The sequence below is a fragment of the Diabrotica undecimpunctata genome, chromosome 7 (assembly GCF_040954645.1).
Source record: "Diabrotica undecimpunctata isolate CICGRU chromosome 7, icDiaUnde3, whole genome shotgun sequence".
Lineage (NCBI taxonomy): Eukaryota > Metazoa > Arthropoda > Insecta > Coleoptera > Chrysomelidae > Diabrotica > Diabrotica undecimpunctata.
In genome coordinates, this window is record NC_092809.1 from 40,688,626 (window position 1) to 40,708,623 (window position 19,998).

The 19,998-nt window shown below is 29.7% G+C and overlaps 1 protein-coding gene across 5 annotated transcripts in view; it reads right to left on the reverse strand.

Annotated features, from left to right (window-relative positions):
• The window catches only part of Mp (collagen XV/XVIII-type protein multiplexin), a 1,493,071-nt gene that overhangs the window by 889,141 nt on the left and 583,932 nt on the right, over window positions 1-19,998 (reverse strand). For all 5 annotated transcript variants that reach the window (XM_072537153.1, XM_072537150.1, XM_072537151.1 and 2 more), the window contains exon 2: window positions 6,232-6,347. In XM_072537153.1, the coding sequence (XP_072393254.1) occupies window positions 6,232-6,347 (116 nt within the window). The remainder of the gene's footprint in view (window positions 1-6,231; window positions 6,348-19,998) is intronic.

Below are 19,998 nucleotides of genomic sequence, written 5' to 3' on the forward strand. Positions count from 1 at the left end.
GACAGGATTAGAAATGAGGCAGTCAGAAAACATCTTAAGGTCCAATCAATTATTAAGAAAATTGAAGAGGCCCAACTGAGATGGTATAAACACATGGTTAGAATGAATCAAGAAAGACCAGTTAAAAAAGTATGGGAAGCCAGAAGACAAACCAAGAGACCAAGGGGCAGGCCATGGGATGATAATGTAACCTCAATCCTTAAGACACGAGGAATCAGCAAAGAACAAGCAAGAAACCAAGCAAAGAATAAGAAGCAATGGAGAAAAATTGTACATGCAACTAACTAAAGACATTACACCCGACACCTTAAGGTAAATGGGTTGATTATATATATATATATATATATATATATATATATATATATATATATATATATATATATATATATATATTAAACTTAGACATACCACAAGAAAACATATGCAGAACCACTTTGAATAAGATGAATGCAACTTACAGTGGAGTGCAACAAAATATGTAATATTTTTATTGAAAAAAGACTGTTTTACAATTTTAATTATGTTGTTTTCTATTATTATGTATTATTTGTATTTTTTAATACTATTTTTTTTTCAATTTTGTAGCGGTAAGGAACTCTATGATTAAACGTCACAAGCAGATATTTTCATATAAACAAAAAATTAATTTACTTTCTATACTCTTCCCGATTGCACGTCCGAAATCCTCACCGAAATGATCAAAGAGAATGCGATGATTTTATTACTTTGCGGCTTATTCTAGTCGGCTAATTTTATTGAATCCAGGTTTTTAATTTAACACAGACTCGTACATTGGGCAATTTCAATGTCGTTCGGCGTTACTTCAAAAGCCTTATCCGGTAGCTGGAAATAATTCAGTCTGTTAATCAGATTAATTTTATATGTATTTACTGAAGTTTTAAACCTTTGTATGTGCTGAAATCTGTTTTAAACGGTTTTGGCGTTTACCTGAGAGTTAAAATTTATTGTTTGAGATACAAATCTGTAACTTTTCTATACAATTTTGCCTTTCTTTTTAATATACGAGTAGACAATGCAAGAAAGCATGAAAATTCGCAGAATAGCTGTTTATGGTATAAATATACTAATATTTAGAAAACGTTTTCCATAGAAATATTTTTGAGGAGTTTTTTTTTCTTTTTCTTTAAGTATGTAGACATTCATCTACCATTTATTCGTAATTATCCCTGTCTATCAAGTGTGAAAATTACTCTTACATTTTGAATTGCCCAATAAACTCTTATATCTCTCTGTGAAGAGTGGACATGTTTTCCTTGTAGCGTGAACAGGAATAGTATTAAACAAGTCCTTTGTCATAAAAATAATACGTTTATTTTAGTTATTTCACATACACTCGGCACGCCGTTTATAAGTGCTTTAAATACATTGTCTATGGAGAAAATATTTGTTTATCAATGATCTATATAATAGATTATAAAATCGGAATATGCATAACATTCAAGGTCAATAATTATAACTGCGTTATGTACATCGTCCTACCGTAACTATTATATAATAATTAGAATGTAGTAAACAATGAGTAAGTTTGCCAACGAGGAAAATAAGGAGATCTCTACCTCTCGTCCTACCTGCTGCATGATGGCTGAATGCCTATAGTACAAACATCACACTTAAAGCTACGAATATTGCTTTCTACCTGGATCTAGGTTGCTAGGAAACTTTTCGCTGTTTTATAGATTGTAACAGTTTCGGTTCGTTATTTTTTTCTCGTCTGTAATATGATAAAGTTATGAGATACGCAGTAGTTTACTTAATACCACATTTCAAGTGTTTCTACTACTACAAGGGGTAAGGAGTCTTTGGCCTCTGGCAAACCAACATCTGTCGAGAGAAATAAATTTGGGAACTATATCTTATGAAATTATTTAGGGACGATAGACCCGAACAAAGTGCGCAAGTTGATCTACGACTTCGCAGTTTTTCTTTCATACAAAACTGGCCAAAGGTGAAATATAAGAACAGAAGGCACCCAGTGAAGATGCAACGGTGGTTACACACTTAAACCTTAATCCTGCTGTAACCAAAAATCTGACACGTTTCTTTAATAGTGTATATGAAACTAGAATAGTACTTGAAGACTATCTCACACTATGCAAAAAGCATCAGCCATAAAAAGGTTATAATCACATAACAAGATACATTAAAAACCATAGATTAAAAAAGTTAATTAGTACCATAATTAATATGGTTTTAATACCAAAATAAGGAACGTTAGGTTTAAGCCAAGACTTACAAGGTCATCACAATCTTGATGTAAAAGTGAGAAATGTACCTAAGTATATAAATTAATTATCAACTAGATACCAGTCAAAGGACATCCAGAGAAGAATTGAAATCGCCAGAGCAGGATTCATGAACACGACGAACATAACAAAATTGTCATACAAATAAGACTAAGACCCTAGAAAGATATATGGATGATCACTGCTTCTGTATGACTGCGAAATATGGACATTTTAACAGGGCAACAATAATAAGTTTGAAAACCATCTTTTGAAATGGAGCTGTACAGAAATAACTCCAGTCGTCAGAGACGAAAATGATACTGAACCTCTAAAAATCATACAAACAAGCTGAATTTTGCCGAGTATATTAATCTTGGGACCCAAAAAAAGATGCAAAAAAGTTTACCACTTTTAACCCGGGCTTCCCTCTAAAACCCTCCTCGCATTGGGGTAAAAACGCAAAAAAAACGATTTACCAAGAATCTGTACACCAAAGAAAAAAATGTCTCAAATAAAAAATGTACCTGAGATAATTTTGAACAAAAATGTAAATAAGCATTTTTTGTGTAGAATAAACCGTTCGCCAAGAAACAACTCTTGAAGCGACCGTCGATTTTTGCATGTCAGTTACGCGCGCGAAATCAATGTTCAATAAAGTTTGTATCATATCGACGGTAAAAATTCGTTATCTTTTGATTCAAGTCACCTATCGAAAAATCAAGATGCGTTTTAAGGGTAAAGAGTCCAGCGTTCGTATGCTGTTTTTATATTTTGCCGCAAATAAACTCAAATTTTATACAGATGTTAAAAAAAATAAAGGTGGCGCGATTTTTGCCATTTTTTATGATTCTCACGAGATTAATACAATTTATCCTTTCATTGACTGGCCACTATGAAGTTTCGATTACTAGAGCCTAATTACTAGAGTTTTGTCAACAAATGTGAGGCATTTGAAATATGCTTAAAAAAGCTGGATTTAAACTTTAACACAACAAAAGATCTAAAACATTAATTTTTTTTAATTACACTAGTACGTTTTTTAAAAGAACAAAACTTCTACAATAAACTACACCCAAAACCGTTTTCTTAAATGTATTCCCCGTGACGTGTGAACATTTGTAATGTAAAACATTAAATTCTGCGTTTTTTATTCATATTTCAAATGCCTGATATTTGTTACCACAACTCAAAATTAAAATTTCATATCATAGGTTTTAAAGATTGATCTCCAAAAATAAAAATTTTACTTCAACTGGTCAATAACAGTGATCAATTTTATTGATCTCACGAGAATCGTAAAAAATGGCAAAAATCGCGCCACGTTAATTTATTTAATATCTTTATAAAAACTGAGTTTATTCTCGGCAAAATACAAAAACTGTATACGAAAGCTGCACTCTTTGCCTTTAAAACTCATCTTGATTTTTGTCAATAGGACATTTGAGTCATATCGAATTTACCGTTGAGCTGATACAAATTTTATTGAACATTGATTTCTGGCGCTTTACTGACATGCAAAATCGACGGTCGCTTCAATCGTTGTTTCTAAGAGAACAGTTAATTTTACACAAAAAATGCTTAGCAACATTTTTGTTTAAAATTAGCTACATTTTTTATTTAAAACATTTTTTTCTACGGTGTACAGATTCTTGGTAAATCAATTTTTTTGCGTTTTTACCCCCTGCGAAGGGGGTTTTAGGGGGAAGCCCGGGGGTAAAAGTGGTAAAGTTTTTTGCATCTTTCTTGGGGTCCCAAATTAAAATTCTCGGCAAAATGCAGCTTGTTCGTATGAGTTTTAGGGGTCAACTCTCTGACGACTGGACTAAAATATGTTGCAGATGAGCTCAACTTAGAAAGAAGAATACTCGCCCACATCTGTTGAAGATCCCCAAATTGGAAACATATATCCCGGTGAGGTATACCAAGAGGAAAAACGTGGTATACTAAGACAAAAAAATCGTGGCTTAGGAATATAAGATACTGGACCAGAACCGAATGAAACGCTTTTATACACAACGCCCAAAACAGACAAAACTTTGACGTACTGGCCGCCAACCCTAAAAGAGATGGTATCAAGTGTACAGAAATATCCCTCCTATAGAAGCATTTTTGTAATTTAATATATTAAATATATTTTGTCATTTAAAGTGCATTCAAAGTATCTCAATGTGTCTTTTAAAGATTTACTCTCTGCTAATATTTGGGTTATGTTTCTGTCTGCTAACAATTACAAACTCCTATTATTTCCATTAGCGATTCCGATTACCTCATTCAATTCTGTGATTAAGCATTATCTTCTACATTCAGTAAATATTAAAGAAAAATAGCTCGTTATGCATTTTTAAATATTGTAATAAATTATTTAAGCTATGCGTAACACAGAGCCAAGGTTTCTTGGTAAACATATTATTGGAATAAAAATTAATATATTTAATAATAAATCTTGATGTTAGTCTTAATTTACATTTAACTTTTAAATCAACCAACAAGGTAATCAATTATATACAAATTTTATTATCTGGGTCAGACTACAACATTTTACTTAAATACTGATCGTTTTTAAGTGATTTGAAAATAAAACAAAGTCAAGGTGTTACCTTAATGAATGATTTCTCATAAGTAGAAAAAACTGTGCAAAAAAGAGGAGACGTTTATATCTGTAACTTTAATAATGCTCAAAATCAATTTTGATCTCTATAACATTATTTATATATAATTTTTGCAGTTACAATAGTCAAAAAATAAGAAATCTATCATCACAAAAATTGGCCCAAAAGCATTTTATTAAACTTTGTGTTTTGAAAAAAATCACAAAGATAATATGTAATTATAACAAAAATAAGCCAAGTATTTACGGTGCAATGAATTTGCGAATGCAATTTACGAGGGATTGAATAAATAACTTGCACAACTCTCACCTTTGGGCAGACGAAAATTCTCATGCGATTTTCGTTCGCAGTATAGATTTTTAGAAAATGTTTTGATATGAGAAACAGATAGAATACTTATAGGTTCCCATTTAATGCATCTTTGACAGGTGCTGTGTACTTAGATTTTTTATAAAATATTTTGCCGAATCTACTAGTGAATGTAGCCGCCCGTATGTACTTTATGTACGATAGGGAATCACCACACGTCTAAGTTGGCGACATCTTCAAGCATCTAATAGGACGCAGTGGCCCATGCATGGCCACTTATATGACCTGATTTTAATTCTGTTGACTATTCCATATTTCATATGTCTTTAAAAGGAAGACAAATCAAACCCGGAAAATTATGGAGGAAATAATTTAATAAATACAACACTAAAATTAACAAACAAAGTGATAACAAATAAATTAAATGAAATTGTAACACTAGCAAAAGAACAACAAGGTTTTAGATAGGGAAGATCATACACCAATGGTATATTTATAATGAGGCAAGATACAAACATTGTTTGTATTTTGAGAACGATTTCCGAAGTGGAAATTGAAACGTCAATAAACGTACTTTAACCTTTAATTGTAGCTTATTCCCATTTAAATAGTAATTACTAAGGTTTCTTGACTTTCTCATTTTATTTACAAAAGGTTAAGTGTCGCCCTTTTTCTATCTTATCCTTCTAATCTATATTACGTGCTTTTACCATATTTATCTTATCTGATCTTATCTCTGGCAATTTGTTCTATTAAATCAAGTACCAATTCCAAAAGCTAGTTTCGAACCCACGAGTCGCTCTCCACCAACCATATAGCTGCCGTTCGCAGTATATCCATTGGTGACCTTTCTAGGAACAGCAAAAAAGGTTACACATTGGTATACTGTTTCATTGGGTGTATTTCTATTTGTAATCTTGCACATACAATTGGTAGGTTAGTCACTTAGATTCAACTATTATAATTATAAATTGTATTTCTCTGTAAGTTTATTATTAAAGAAACTATAAAATTATTATTATGATGGAGAAAAGAATCCACCACTTGTGAAATTTGTATCAACTTACCTTCGAAATCTGAAGCACTGTCTGCTCCATCTGTGAAGGATGGTGGTAAGGAGAAGGGATCATCACTAACCACAGACCCAAGTAGTGGTAACACGATTAGTAATATTACGTCTAATCTGAAACAAAAAATCAAGAATTAACAAAACCTATTAGCTATTTTATTTTATTTGAAAATATAGAAAATAAAGTCGTTCCTACCAGGATTAGTGCAAATTTGATGAATTAAAAGAAATAATTAATAAATCTACTAAAATATGACTTCTAAACTGTAACAATAAATCAAGAATTAACAAGACCTACTTTATTATAGTTAAAGATATTAGCAAAATAATTATTTGATTTAATAGTATCTTGAAAAAAGTTGATGGAGCTATAATAGTCCAGAAAACGAAGGTTTTCACCTTCGAATTTTTTTGGAAAAGATCGATTTACTTGAAAATTTGAGAATAAGTACGGGATAGTCCAAGGATAAAAATTTATATAATGCCGAAAGGCGCTTTATTCTTGAGGGTAGTTGCCTCTCCATCTAGGAGGTAGAGATTTTTTTATTATCTTTTGACCGCAAAGATTGGCAAAAAAATTCTAAGCAAAAAATGTTTTGATAAACATTTGATAAGCATTTTTTTGATAAAATAGTTAATAGTAATAAAGAGTGTCAGTTTTATATCGAAAACTCAATGTTTTTAATCAGTTTGCTGCTAATAACTCAAAAATTATTCGATTTATTAAAAAAACTTTAATTTACAAAAATGTACCTTTTGAAAAAATAAACAAAATGGTTTTTTTATTTTCTTTATGACTAATACTAACCGTGTTATACTTTATTATTAGATTTTTAGAAAAATAGCTAATAATAATGTCTTATTTAAAAAGACATCTTTTAAAAAAGTCACTAGCACAAAAATTGAGTGACTTGTGATAAAAAAAAGTGATTCCCTTTTTGTCAGCGAGAAAGTGAGCGGAAATAACCCCCTAATTATCACCCTCATTAAAATTAGTCATTGTCCTTGTTAATACATTGTTTAAATGTATGCATTGTTAATAGAGTCTAGAAGTTTGGCCGACTTAGAATGAGTAGGTTAAAAAAAATTTAAAGCGTTAAAGAGTTAAAAGCAAATAACGAATTTTTGTAGTTTAGAGAGAAAATAGAGAGGATAGCAAAATGTTAATAATATATAAAATGTTAATATGCAGTTTTTATAATTTTTAAGAATTTGGTTTGCGAAAATTTTTTTGTACGGCAAAAATTGAGTAACCCTTTCAAAGTCATCCCTTTTTAAAACTAATCCCTTTAAAAGTATTTATTATTGATAGGCTTATATAGCTTTTATAAAAATCTACAAAATTTTTTACAGAACTTTCTAAAGAAAAAGGTTATGGTCAAGAAACCAATAAAAAATGGAGAATTGGAAGCATAATAATATAAGTTATCGGTGTTTTTTTTTGTATTCTGTAAATTAGAAACTTACATAGGCGCAAATTATAACTTTGTGTTTTGAAAAGGAGTTTTTAAAAATTATTTTATTTACTTTTTGAAAATACAAGTTTACAAAAGTTAACAAACAAAAGTTATGAAGCAAAAGTTTACCAGACACAAGTTTACTAGCAAAATATATAAAGCAAAAGTTAAGTAGCAAAAGTTTACCAGACAAAAGTTATGTAGCAAAAACTATGAAGCAAAAGTTATATTAATTGAAATGTTCCCCTATTTATAATATTGTATTGCGTAGTTTCTATTGTCCTACAATGTGCAGATTCTGTGGAATCCAGTGGCGTAACTCCTCCCTCACTGAGTCCGAAAAATAACGGAGTTATTTTTGGGATGCTGGTTTGTGGAATCTTCTTCAATGCCGGAATCTTCTTGTAATTCTATATCATGCTCGTTCCGTTGTTTTGATCTTCTTTGTTTAATAATATACAGAATGATTAAGATTAGAATAACTGCTATGACTGAGGTGGTCACCAATGGAGTCGTATGCGAAGGAATATTTGTTCCTCTAATTGGTACTAATTGTTTGGCCATATTATTAATTGCGTAAAGATTTTCAAAGTCAATTTTGGTAATATTATGGCTCTGGAATTTTTGTATATTTTCTGTGGAAAAATATTTTATTGACGTGACAACGTCTTAAATTAGGTTGTGGCTCGGAGTCACTCATGAAAAAGTGTAACGCCCGCTCACGTCTGTTACGATGAGTCACCGAACGAGAGAGAGGCCCGCCGGACCGGCGAATGCGTTGCGTCTCTCTCCCACTCAAACATGATCGGTCCGCTGCGCGCGCAGCACTAGAGAATTAGGCGCGTTGAATCGGTGCGTGCTTGTGTCTCTGTCTTTCTCGAGCGTTCTTGGCGCTGGAAAACCGAGAAAGCGTCATAATACAAGTTCACACGTGTGGTTAAAGTATCGTCAGCTGTGTCTGTACAACAAAGACGTTGTCACGTAAAATCTTCGCCCGTAAAACCGACTTTACAGGCAACCGATTTTTTTTTTGGTAAAATTAGAGCTTTCCCTCTATGAATTTTGATATTATTATTGAATTTCAGTTGGTTGATTATCACTTCACAATCTTCTGGTATACTGATGAGAGATGGACTGTGTACTTCGAAAATTTGGTCTCTCTTGCACTTTGATTGGACTCGTTCTGATGTCGATGGCATTATCAATACTTCATTATTAGTTACTTGTTCGATAATGGATTCTTGGAGAGTGACTTTTGTGGTAAAGCATTGGGTTGAACTTTGACCATTGAGGAAACGCAAGGTGCAATTGTCTTGTAGTATGGTATCTTCTTTGCAATAATATGTTTCTTCTAAAATGGGACATTCTTCTTTTTGTAGGTGCGTCTCGTCAGAGGTTTGTGGCAAATAAGGGTATGTGGGAGTGAACATCTTGTTCTTTTGAATTATTGGGTAAATATGATAAAAATCAAGGACATTTGGTTTTAGGATAGGAATGTGAGTAGCAAAGATCAATTTTGAACTTGAAACGGTTACTTGTGTGCCTAATAGCATGTAATATGTTAAAATATTTATATATTTTGGAATTTGAGAAGGTTGGTAAATACTGTGCAAATATTTAATCATATCCTGAATTTCCTGACTCGAAATAATTGAACTATGTAATGTGTTTAATTTTGAAAACATAATTCCATTTGCTATATTTTCAATAAAATCTATCATATTCTGACAATCTAAATTTATCTGACTTATGGTACCTTGAAAAGTAATATAATTTCCCAAACTGTTTATAGTACGTTGAATTTCTAATTGGAACTTCTGTAAGTTATGCTGCAGTTTTTCTTGGTTTTGCCAAAGTATTTCTAGAGATTTGTTGTAATGATCAATTAGTTTTTTATATAAAGATATTTGTAAGTTCGTTTCATGAATAATCTGTTTCTGATTATTTTCCAGTAATTCTATTGCTTTATCATATCTATCTCCGTCTTCTGAATCTAAATTTCCAAATAAGTATTTATTAACTTTACCTAGGCCATCAATTAGGCCTCTTTTTGATCGAATATGGGGATAGATGTTTTCTAATTTTTTCTCTAATGTATTAATTAAAACTTCTGTTCTTTCTAACATGTTTTCTGCCAATCCATGATATGAAATAGGATTTCAGGCATTAACTTTTACTACATTAGTTTTTATTATTTGAAAATTAACTTTAAGAGATTCTACTTGTCTAACTATTTTTTTTAAGTTTATATAATGGATAAATGTATATTTACTATAAATTAATCTACATGTGCCTAATTTAATTGGGAGTAAAAGGTTTTCAAGAGGTGTTATATTAATATCGATGTCAACTCTAACCTGGTTGGACGTCTGGTATATCATCTGTATCAGAATCAAGACGATTATTTTCTTCATTTTGTTGAACCTGCAAAAAGTTTCTTTTATTAGATCTGGGTTTGCGAACTGTGCTTTTATGATACAATCCTTTATCTGTTTTCAACAACAAGCCACGATCGTTGACAATAGTTGTTTCTTTAAACTTAGGAAGTGCTTTATTGCGATTTCCACTTTTAATGTATGCTTTGTTTTCATTTGTGTAATCGTGTGGGTCTGACCTCGTTAAATTGCGTTTTTCTATCTGTTGGTATTTTACGTTTGCATTTCGTTCATGTATTTTGTCGTATAATATTTTAGACGTTTCTTTATGATTCTGCACATATTGTGATAAAATTAAATGATCATTATTGTCGAATGGGTCTGGATTATTTATATGTCCTTTAATAATTTCAAATGGCGTAAATTTAGTAACAGAATGAATTGAATTATTATATGATAATATGCAATATTTCATTAATTGTTCTACTGACATATCTTTATTTGTTTCTCTAAGGCATCTACAATGTTCTATTAAAGAAGAATGAAAACGTTCTACCGGAGAATTCGAATTGCTGTTCTTAGGAGTGGTAAAATGTAATTCTATTTTATGTAATTTACAAAAATCTAGTCATAGTTTTTGAATTCAGTACCGGAGTCAGTTGTTATTATTTTATAGGATAATCCATGATGTGTGATATAGTTTAAAAAACCATCGACTATTGAAATTCCACTAATACTAGGAATTTGATATGTTTGTCCGTATCGAGAAAATGCATCAATTATTGTAAGAAATGGTGTATTGGATATTCTAAATACATCCATATGAATATGATCAAATGGCTTAGAAGCCGTTGGTGTAAGATTAAATTTAATTACTGGTGGGTCTCTATCATATTTATTTTTTAAGCAAACTTGACAATTGTTGACATACTGTTCTATATCTTCTGACATATTGGGCCAGTAGTATCGTGAACTCATTGACATTTTTAGCTCATTTATACCACGATGTCCTTTTTTGTAAACATTATAATAGTTAAGTTTTTCTTTTTGTTCATCGGTAGTCTCAATATCGTCTAATATTTTTGTACAGTGCACAAATTTGAATTCAGAATTTTTGAAGTAATTTTGCAATGCAACTACAAATGTTTCAGGTGATAGTGGTGGTCTAAAATACAAGGCATATAATTTTCTTGGATCTATATAATCTTTAACAAAATTTATGATTCCTTTTTGCATATCTCTTTGAGGTAAGATAACAAATAGTCTTGTGTTCTTAAATATCTTTTGTGTTTTAGTTTTTATTTCATTGATTTCTCCATAAGTTAATAATATTTGATTTTTGTATAAATTCAAGGCTCGGTCTGCGATTGGTATACTAAGAATTGGATTTTCAGCTGAAGTATGTACTGTGTTACCATCAGTATCTTCATTTTCACTTGGGTTAACATTTGGGGGTCTAATTTGTATATCTGATATTATGTTTATTCTTTTTTCCTGTTCATTCTTCTCATCTAATGTTTCGGAAATTTCTTCATTGCTTAACTCAGAAAGATAAAAGTCATTTGGATCAAACAATTGATCTGTAATTTCTTGATTTGGAACTGATAAATTTTCTATTTCTTTTTGTATTACATCATCTATATCATCAAGATTTACACACAAAGATTCAGATTCTAGTACATTTATTTCATTATCGGTGTCTATTCGTGAAAGACAATCCGCAACTTTATTAAGGGTTCCTAAGTCTATTTTGTTTCTTTTACTACGTTTGTCATTAGGTTTTTTGTTAAAATAATTGAAGTTATATAATTCATACTCAGAATTTCTAAAATAACTATTTACTCGTTCATTTTGTGGTTCTCTTGGATTAATATTTTCGTTTTGATAATTATTTGTGTATAGCTCCTCAGCTATAGTATCAGGAATTCGTCTAGGGAAATAATTTTTCCGATAATTATTGTATTTATTGGAATTTGATCTAGCGTTTGAATTTAATGTATTTCTGGATGCTATTGACATAGGTTGTGGCTTAGGTAACCGATCATTAGGAATTCGGTTGGGCCTGAATACATTACTTTCTGGTCGGAAGTTTGTGGAACGATTCTGAGATGTGAAATGATTCTGAGAATGTTGAGGTGCTAAAGAATTTTGGTTTTGATAACCTTGATTTCGATATAAAAAGTTAGAATTGTAAGGGTTTTGATTTTGATAAGTAAAATTTGGATTTGTTTGATATTGATGTGTGGGATTAGAATTTTGGGGACGATAATGGTTGCTAGGCTGATTTGGCCTGTTAGATGGATTAAAGGCATTGTGTGACTTAAAATTATGATTGTTTTTTTGGAAAATTATTACTAGAATGTCCATATAAATTTTCAAAATTATGAAACTCGTCGACATATGCAATGGCATCTTCAAGAGAACTCGGTTTCTTAAGGTGCATATTATTTTTAAGAACACCTGTACATCCTGCAATAAAAGTGTTCAGTGTGATTTTATCACAATGGTTAATTTAGCATAGTTTATCTGCATGTTCTATACTAGTATCGTTACTTATTCTTTGGGCTACATTGCTTTTTAATAGTTGTATTCTTGTTCCAAAATTATGGAATCATAAATTCCATAAATGTTTCATTTTTAAATGGTTTAGTTCGTGTTAGTTCTTGCATTAAGCAGTCTAAATCACGTCTATCTGCGAAGCATTGTTCTAATGCTCTCTTTATACTATTCCATGTCGTTAGTTCCATACGATTTCCTACTAGTGATTCTGCTTTTCCAACTAGTTTATCTTGTATGCATTCCAAAATGTGTTTATTTAAATCTGGATCGTTATATGCAGAATATGTTTGTATTAGTTCGTTGCATCTAAAGATAAATTTGTTGAGAGTATTGGAATCTCCGTCGTAGGGTTTAATATTTTTTAATTTTGATTTAAGAAAATCCCAGTTAAGGGGAGTTTGAGTTTGAGTTGCAGTAGCCATATTTTCAGATAAAATTATTTGTCAAAATATCTTACAAAATTGTATAGAATTATGTATTATAAAAAATATATATGCAATATAAATACTTTTCAAAGATTTTAAATATTTCAAAAAATTATTCAATAAAAATAAATATTTTCAATAACATAAATAATATGTATTAAAAATGAATAAAAATATCAGTATTCTTATTCAAAAAATTCAAATTCGTATTCAAAAATTCAAAAATTTATCTATCCCCACAAATGTATGAAAGGAAAGGCGAAAAGGAAAGGGACTTAATCTGGAGCACCTGCTTCTCTTCTCCGAACTTTTGCTTCCTCTGGAACTCTGCTTCTTCTCGTTGATACCACTGTAGGGTAGAGGTTCGATTTGGATACGCACTACGATGTTGAAACACCAAAAACCGAAAAAGTTCTATCACTTGATGTGTAAAATGTTCTTTTCCGATCCGCACGTATCCTACTGACTGCGCCAATTATAACTTAAAAATTATTTTATTTACTTTTTGAAAATACAAGTTTACAAAAGTTAACAAACAAAAGTTATGAAGCAAAAGTTTACCAGACACAAGTTTACTAGCAAAAACTATGAAGCAAAAGTTATATTAATTGAAATGTTCCTCTATTTATAATATTGTATTGCGTAGTTTCTATTGTTCTACAATGTGCAGATTCTGTGGAATCCAGTGGCGTAACTCGCATACGTATATTCATACTTGACTCATAGCCGTAAATTTTTTGCTCGACGAATCTACGCCCGCAGCGTCAGGTGAAAGTTAAAACACATGTTGATGCGTTTTCTTGTGTAAGTAAGTACCTTTTTCATTTTGAAGTAGCTTAACAGTATTTTTTGAAGATCTAAATACAATTCACGTGCTAGATACATTTCTGTAAGAAATTTATCCAAGTGTTGCTACGCCACTGGTAGCAAACAATTTCTAATTTCATAAAATCTACAGAGGTAACTTTCTCCGAACAAATTCCAAAGAAATCGCTGGTATAAAGCATTCAAAAGCTGTTTTTAACCATTGAAAGTAAAGACCTAGAAAATCCCCGGGAGTAGCAATCATTCAAAGGGGGTTTTAATTACCTAATAGAAATTTCGAAGAAATTTCCCCTGGCCCCTGATGCGTGAGGCAGTGATAATTTAAAAGTAGTTACGTAGTCAGTTTCACATTGTATCTCAGCTTAGCTGGTCGCGTGTTGGTTAAAGTTTTCAACTCTCGCATATTAGTCAGTGTCAGTTTAGTATTTGATCAAAGGGTTCGACGCATTTCTGGTTTAAGAGTTTTAGACTATTGCGTACTGAGTATACCGAATTATTGTTATATAGCTTATATATATATATATATATATATATATATATATATATATATAATATAGCTGAAACTTTACAATGACTAAGTCTCAACAACTGATTCATTGTAAAGTTCCAGCTTTCAGTCTATCTTAAAATATTTAGTATACAGTTTTGGTTTTTTAATTTTTTAACTTCAAACAACTTTCTGGGAAATTTTGATGTGTAGTCTAACAGTAGTAGTACTTTATAAGAAAAAGGGAAAAAATAAAAGAAGCGGTGTCATTTGCAATGTCCAGGAGTGACATTTACTCTTAACCTCACAAATATATATATATATATATATATATATATATATATATATATATATATATATATATATATATATATATATATATATATATATATATATATTAACTTGGGAAAGGATCCTTTCCCAAGTCAATATGCTCCTTTTCTAACTTGGCTGCACCGTACTGAAGACGACCAATAGTCAGAAATACGTACATACGGTTGCCTTCCATCTTATACGTATGTTTTTTTTTTTTTTCTTTGTTGCGAGCTATGCCGAAAAAATAAAAGAAGCGGTGTCATTTGCAATGTCCAGGAGTGACATTTACTCGTAACCTCACAACTATATATATATATATATATATATATATATATATATATATATATATATATATATATATATATATATATATAACTGTTTTGGATGGGTTGGAGTCAATAATAGGGCTATTGGTTAACTATTTTTTTAATCTCGAGCTTTCAATTGTGTTTACAATTATTATCAAGAGCTAAAAAAGACAAAATACTTACAAGGTTGAACTAAAAAGAAAAAACAATTTTTGTTAACTTACCAAATAAAAATTAGTTTGGTAAGTAAAAAATCACTGCTTACATGTTCAAAATATTTTATATAAAAATGTTTTGATCTAACAAATGTTTCTCCGAAAATTTCTATAATTTTGAAAACATTTTTTTAATATAAAAATAATTGAATTTATAAATAAGTTCAAATAGCAACCAATTACAAATAGCCTCAATGTCATAAATGCCAACATAAAATTTTTATTTTTGACAATTATATTGCCAAAAGTAAAACTTCGTTTAAACATTCTTTTTTGTTTAGTAACAAAAAGAAGAAGATTTATTCACCCTTGACAGATGTCTGAAAGAATGTGATAGATATATGGAGAATTGAATATGACATTTTACAATTTTTATATATAAATCATAAAGAAAGAATATAATTATATATTTTACTTAAATTTTGAATCTCAGATCTTTTGTTTAAACTCTTATCATTTTTGCTAATACAAACCATTTCCAAAAAAGTCCTTTTAAATTTATTACTTTCACTACATAAAATTTTAATGTTATCAAAATCCATAATATGGTCTTTATCGATTACATGTTCTGCCAAAGCACAAGATGGTTTTTTAATTCTGCAATCACTTTTGTGAGAAATAATGCGATTTGAAAGATTTCTTCCGGTCTCACCAACATATTCAGCCTCACACTGAGTACAACTAATGCTGTATACTAAATTCGTTTTTTCAAATTTGTCTATAGGATATTTAGTTTTAGAATATAAAGATGAAATAGTTTTGATGTTCTTTGTTGCTATTTTTATATTGTCAATAACCTTTAGTGTTTGTATTAATTTAGGTGTTAATGATGGTATAAAAGGTAGTGAATGATAATAGATGTTCTGATTGTTAGATACAATGTTTTGAGATTGAGCAAAAAATGGTGTTAAATTATTTATATTACCAATATTAGAAAAAAGCATCCTATGTAGCATATCTGGAGGATAAGAGTTTTCAATTAGAATATTTTTTAATAACTGAAGATCTTCCTGTAGATAATCTGGATGAGAAAGTTTTAAAACACGTTCTTTTAATCCTGTTATAAGGTTCATTTTCATCTTATTTGGATGGTGAGAGTAATAGCTTATAAATCTATTACTACATATGGGTTTTCTGAACCATTTGGTTTTCAACATATTGTCTGTATTTCTTACAATTCTCATGTCAAGGAATGGTAGAGAATTATCTACCTCTTCCTCAACTGTGAATTGTATATGCTGATTATGACTGTTGAAAATGTTGACTGTTTCATGAATTTTGTGTTTAGGAAGTGCCAAAACTAAATCATCTACATATCTCTTAATAAAAGGAATGAAAAAAGTGCAATTACTGATACAATCACTGATAACATCATCCATGACATAGCTACTTAGAATGGGTGAAAGACTAGATCCCATAGGACTACCAAAAATTTGTTTATAAAATACACCATTAAATATAAAAATATTAGAATCAAAAACAAAGTTGATAAGTGTTTTGAAATGTAATAAGTCAATATTAGTGTGTTGTGAAATCTCATTCCAATGTTTTTCAACACTACTTATGATTAAATCTAAAGGCAAATTAGTAAAAAGAGATGTTACATTAAAACTAACTAAAACATAATTTTGTGGTAATTGGAAATTATTAATGAAAGAACTAAAATCAAATGAATCTTTAATGTAAAAATTGTTGTTTAAATTATAAGCATTAGTTAAGATGTCAGTGAGGAGCTGTGCTATTGGTCCATTAGGAGGGCATAAAGATGAAACAATTGGTCTCATAGATAAAGTTGGTTTATGTATTTTTGGCAGAGCATAGAACCGTGGAGCAATAGAATTATAAATTTTGAGCTCTTTTGCTTTTTTATTATCAATAAATTTCTTTATGTTTAATTTAGATACTAGACAATTTGCTTTTTGTTGCAAAGTACAAACAGGACTACTTCTAAGTGTAGTGTAATACTTAGTATCATTTAAGAGTTCTCCAGTTTTTTGTAGATAAAATTTATAATTCTATTGCTCCACGGTTCTATGCTCTGCCAAAAATACATAAACCAACTTTATCTATGAGACCAATTGTTTCATCTTTATGCCCTCCTAATGGACCAATAGCACAGCTCCTCACTGACATCTTAACTAATGCTTATAATTTAAACAACAATTTTTACATTAAAGATTCATTTGATTTTAGTTCTTTCATTAATAATTTCCAATTACCACAAAATTATGTTTTAGTTAGTTTTGATGTAACATCTCTTTTTACTAATTTGCCTTTAGATTTAATCATAAGTAGTGTTGAAAAACATTGGAATGAGATTTCACAACACACTAATATTGACTTATTACATTTCAAAACACTTATCAACTTTGTTTTTGATTCTAATATTTTTATATTTAATGGTGTATTTTATAAACAAATTTTTGGTAGTCCTATGGGATCTAGTCTTTCACCCATTCTAAGTAGCTATGTCATGGATGATGTTATCAGTGATTGTATCAGTAATTGCACTTTTTTCATTCCTTTTATTAAGAGATATGTAGATGATTTAGTTTTGGCACTTCCTAAACACAAAATTCATGAAACAGTCAACATTTTCAACAGTCATAATCAGCATATACAATTCACAGTTGAGGAAGAGGTAGATAATTCTCTACCATTCCTTGACATGAGAATTGTAAGAAATACAGACAATATGTTGAAAACCAAATGGTTCAGAAAACCCATATGTAGTAATAGATTTATAAGCTATTACTCTCACCATCCAAATAAGATGAAAATGAACCTTATAACAGGATTAAAAGAACGTGTTTTAAAACTTTCTCATCCAGATTATCTACAGGAAGATCTTCAGTTATTAAAAAATATTCTAATTGAAAACTCTTATCCTCCAGATATGCTACATAGGATGCTTTTTTCTAATATTGGTAATATAAATAATTTAACACCATTTTTTGCTCAATCTCAAAACATTGTATCTAACAATCAGAACATCTATTATCATTCACTACCTTTTATACCATCATTAACACCTAAATTAATACAAACACTAAAGGTTATTGACAATATAAAAATAGCAACAAAGAACATCAAAACTATTTCATCTTTATATTCTAAAACTAAATATCCTATAGACAAATTTGAAAAAACGAATTTAGTATACAGCATTAGTTGTACTCAGTGTGAGGCTGAATATGTTGGTGAGACCGGAAGAAATCTTTCAAATCGCATTATTTCTCACAAAAGTGATTGCAGAATTAAAAAACCATCTTGTGCTTTGGCAGAACATGTAATCGATAAAGACCATATTATGGATTTTGATAACATTAAAATTTTATGTAGTGAAAGTAATAAATTTAAAAGGACTTTTTTGGAAATGGTTTGTATTAGCAAAAATGATAAGAGTTTAAACAAAAGATCTGAGATTCAAAATTTAAGTAAAATATATAATTATATTCTTTCTTTATGATTTATATATAAAAATTGTAAAATGTCATATTCAATTCTCCATATATCTATCACATTCTTTCAGACATCTGTCAAGGGTGAATAAATCTTCTTCTTTTTGTTACTAAACAAAAAAGAATGTTTAAACGAAGTTTTACTTTTGGCAATATAATTGTCAAAAATAAAAATTTTATGTTGGCATTTATGACATTGAGGCTATTTGTAATTGGTTGCTATTTGAACTTATTTATAAATTCAATTATTTTTATATTAAAAAAATGTTTTCAAAATTATAGAAATTTTCGGAGAAACATTTGTTAGATCAAAACATTTTTATATAAAATATTTTGAACATGTAAGCAGTGATTTTTTACTTAACAAACTAATTTTTATTTGGTAAGTTAACAAAAATTGTTTTTTCTTTTTAGTTCAACCTTGTAAGTATTTTGTCTTTTTTAGCTCTTGATAATAATTGTAAACACAATTGAAAGCTCGAGATTAAAAAAATAGTTAACCAATAGCCCTATTATTGACTCCAACCCATCCAAAACAGTTATATATTTGTTCCAAACGAGTCACAAGTACTTCTTTTTTCTTATTCTTATATATATATATATATATATATATATATATATATATATATATATATATATATATTAACTTGGGAAAGGATCCTTTCCCAAGTCAATATGCTCCTTTTCTAACTTGGCTGCACCGTACTGAAGACGACCAATAGTCAGAAATACGTACATACGGTTGCCTTCCATCTTATACGTATGTTTTATTTTTTTTTTCTTTGTTGCGAGCTATGCCGAAAAAATAAAAGAAGCGGTGTCATTTGCAATGTCCAGGAGTGACATTTACTCGTAACCTCACAAATATATATATATATATATATATATATATATATATATATATATATATATATATATATATATATATATATTAACTTGGGAAAGGATCCTTTCCCAAGTCAATATGCTCCTTTCCTAACTTGGCTGCACCGTACTGAAGACGACCAATAGTCAGAAATACGTACATACGGTTGCCTTCCATCTTATACGTATGTTTTATTTTTTTTTTCTTTGTTGCGAGCTATGCCGATATCTTTTACCGTTATTTTATCATATATATATATATATATATATATATATATATATATTGTTATGATGTGTTTTTTGTTTGAATGATGAGCAATGAGTATTTTTAATAATATAATATATAGGGTTTTTATCGCGGTTCTCAAAGAATTATCTTGTAAGTACTTTTTTAAATTATCTTTATTATAACTATTATGAAACACACATATATATCTAACCTAGCCAATATAAATTTAAAATAAACTATCTTTA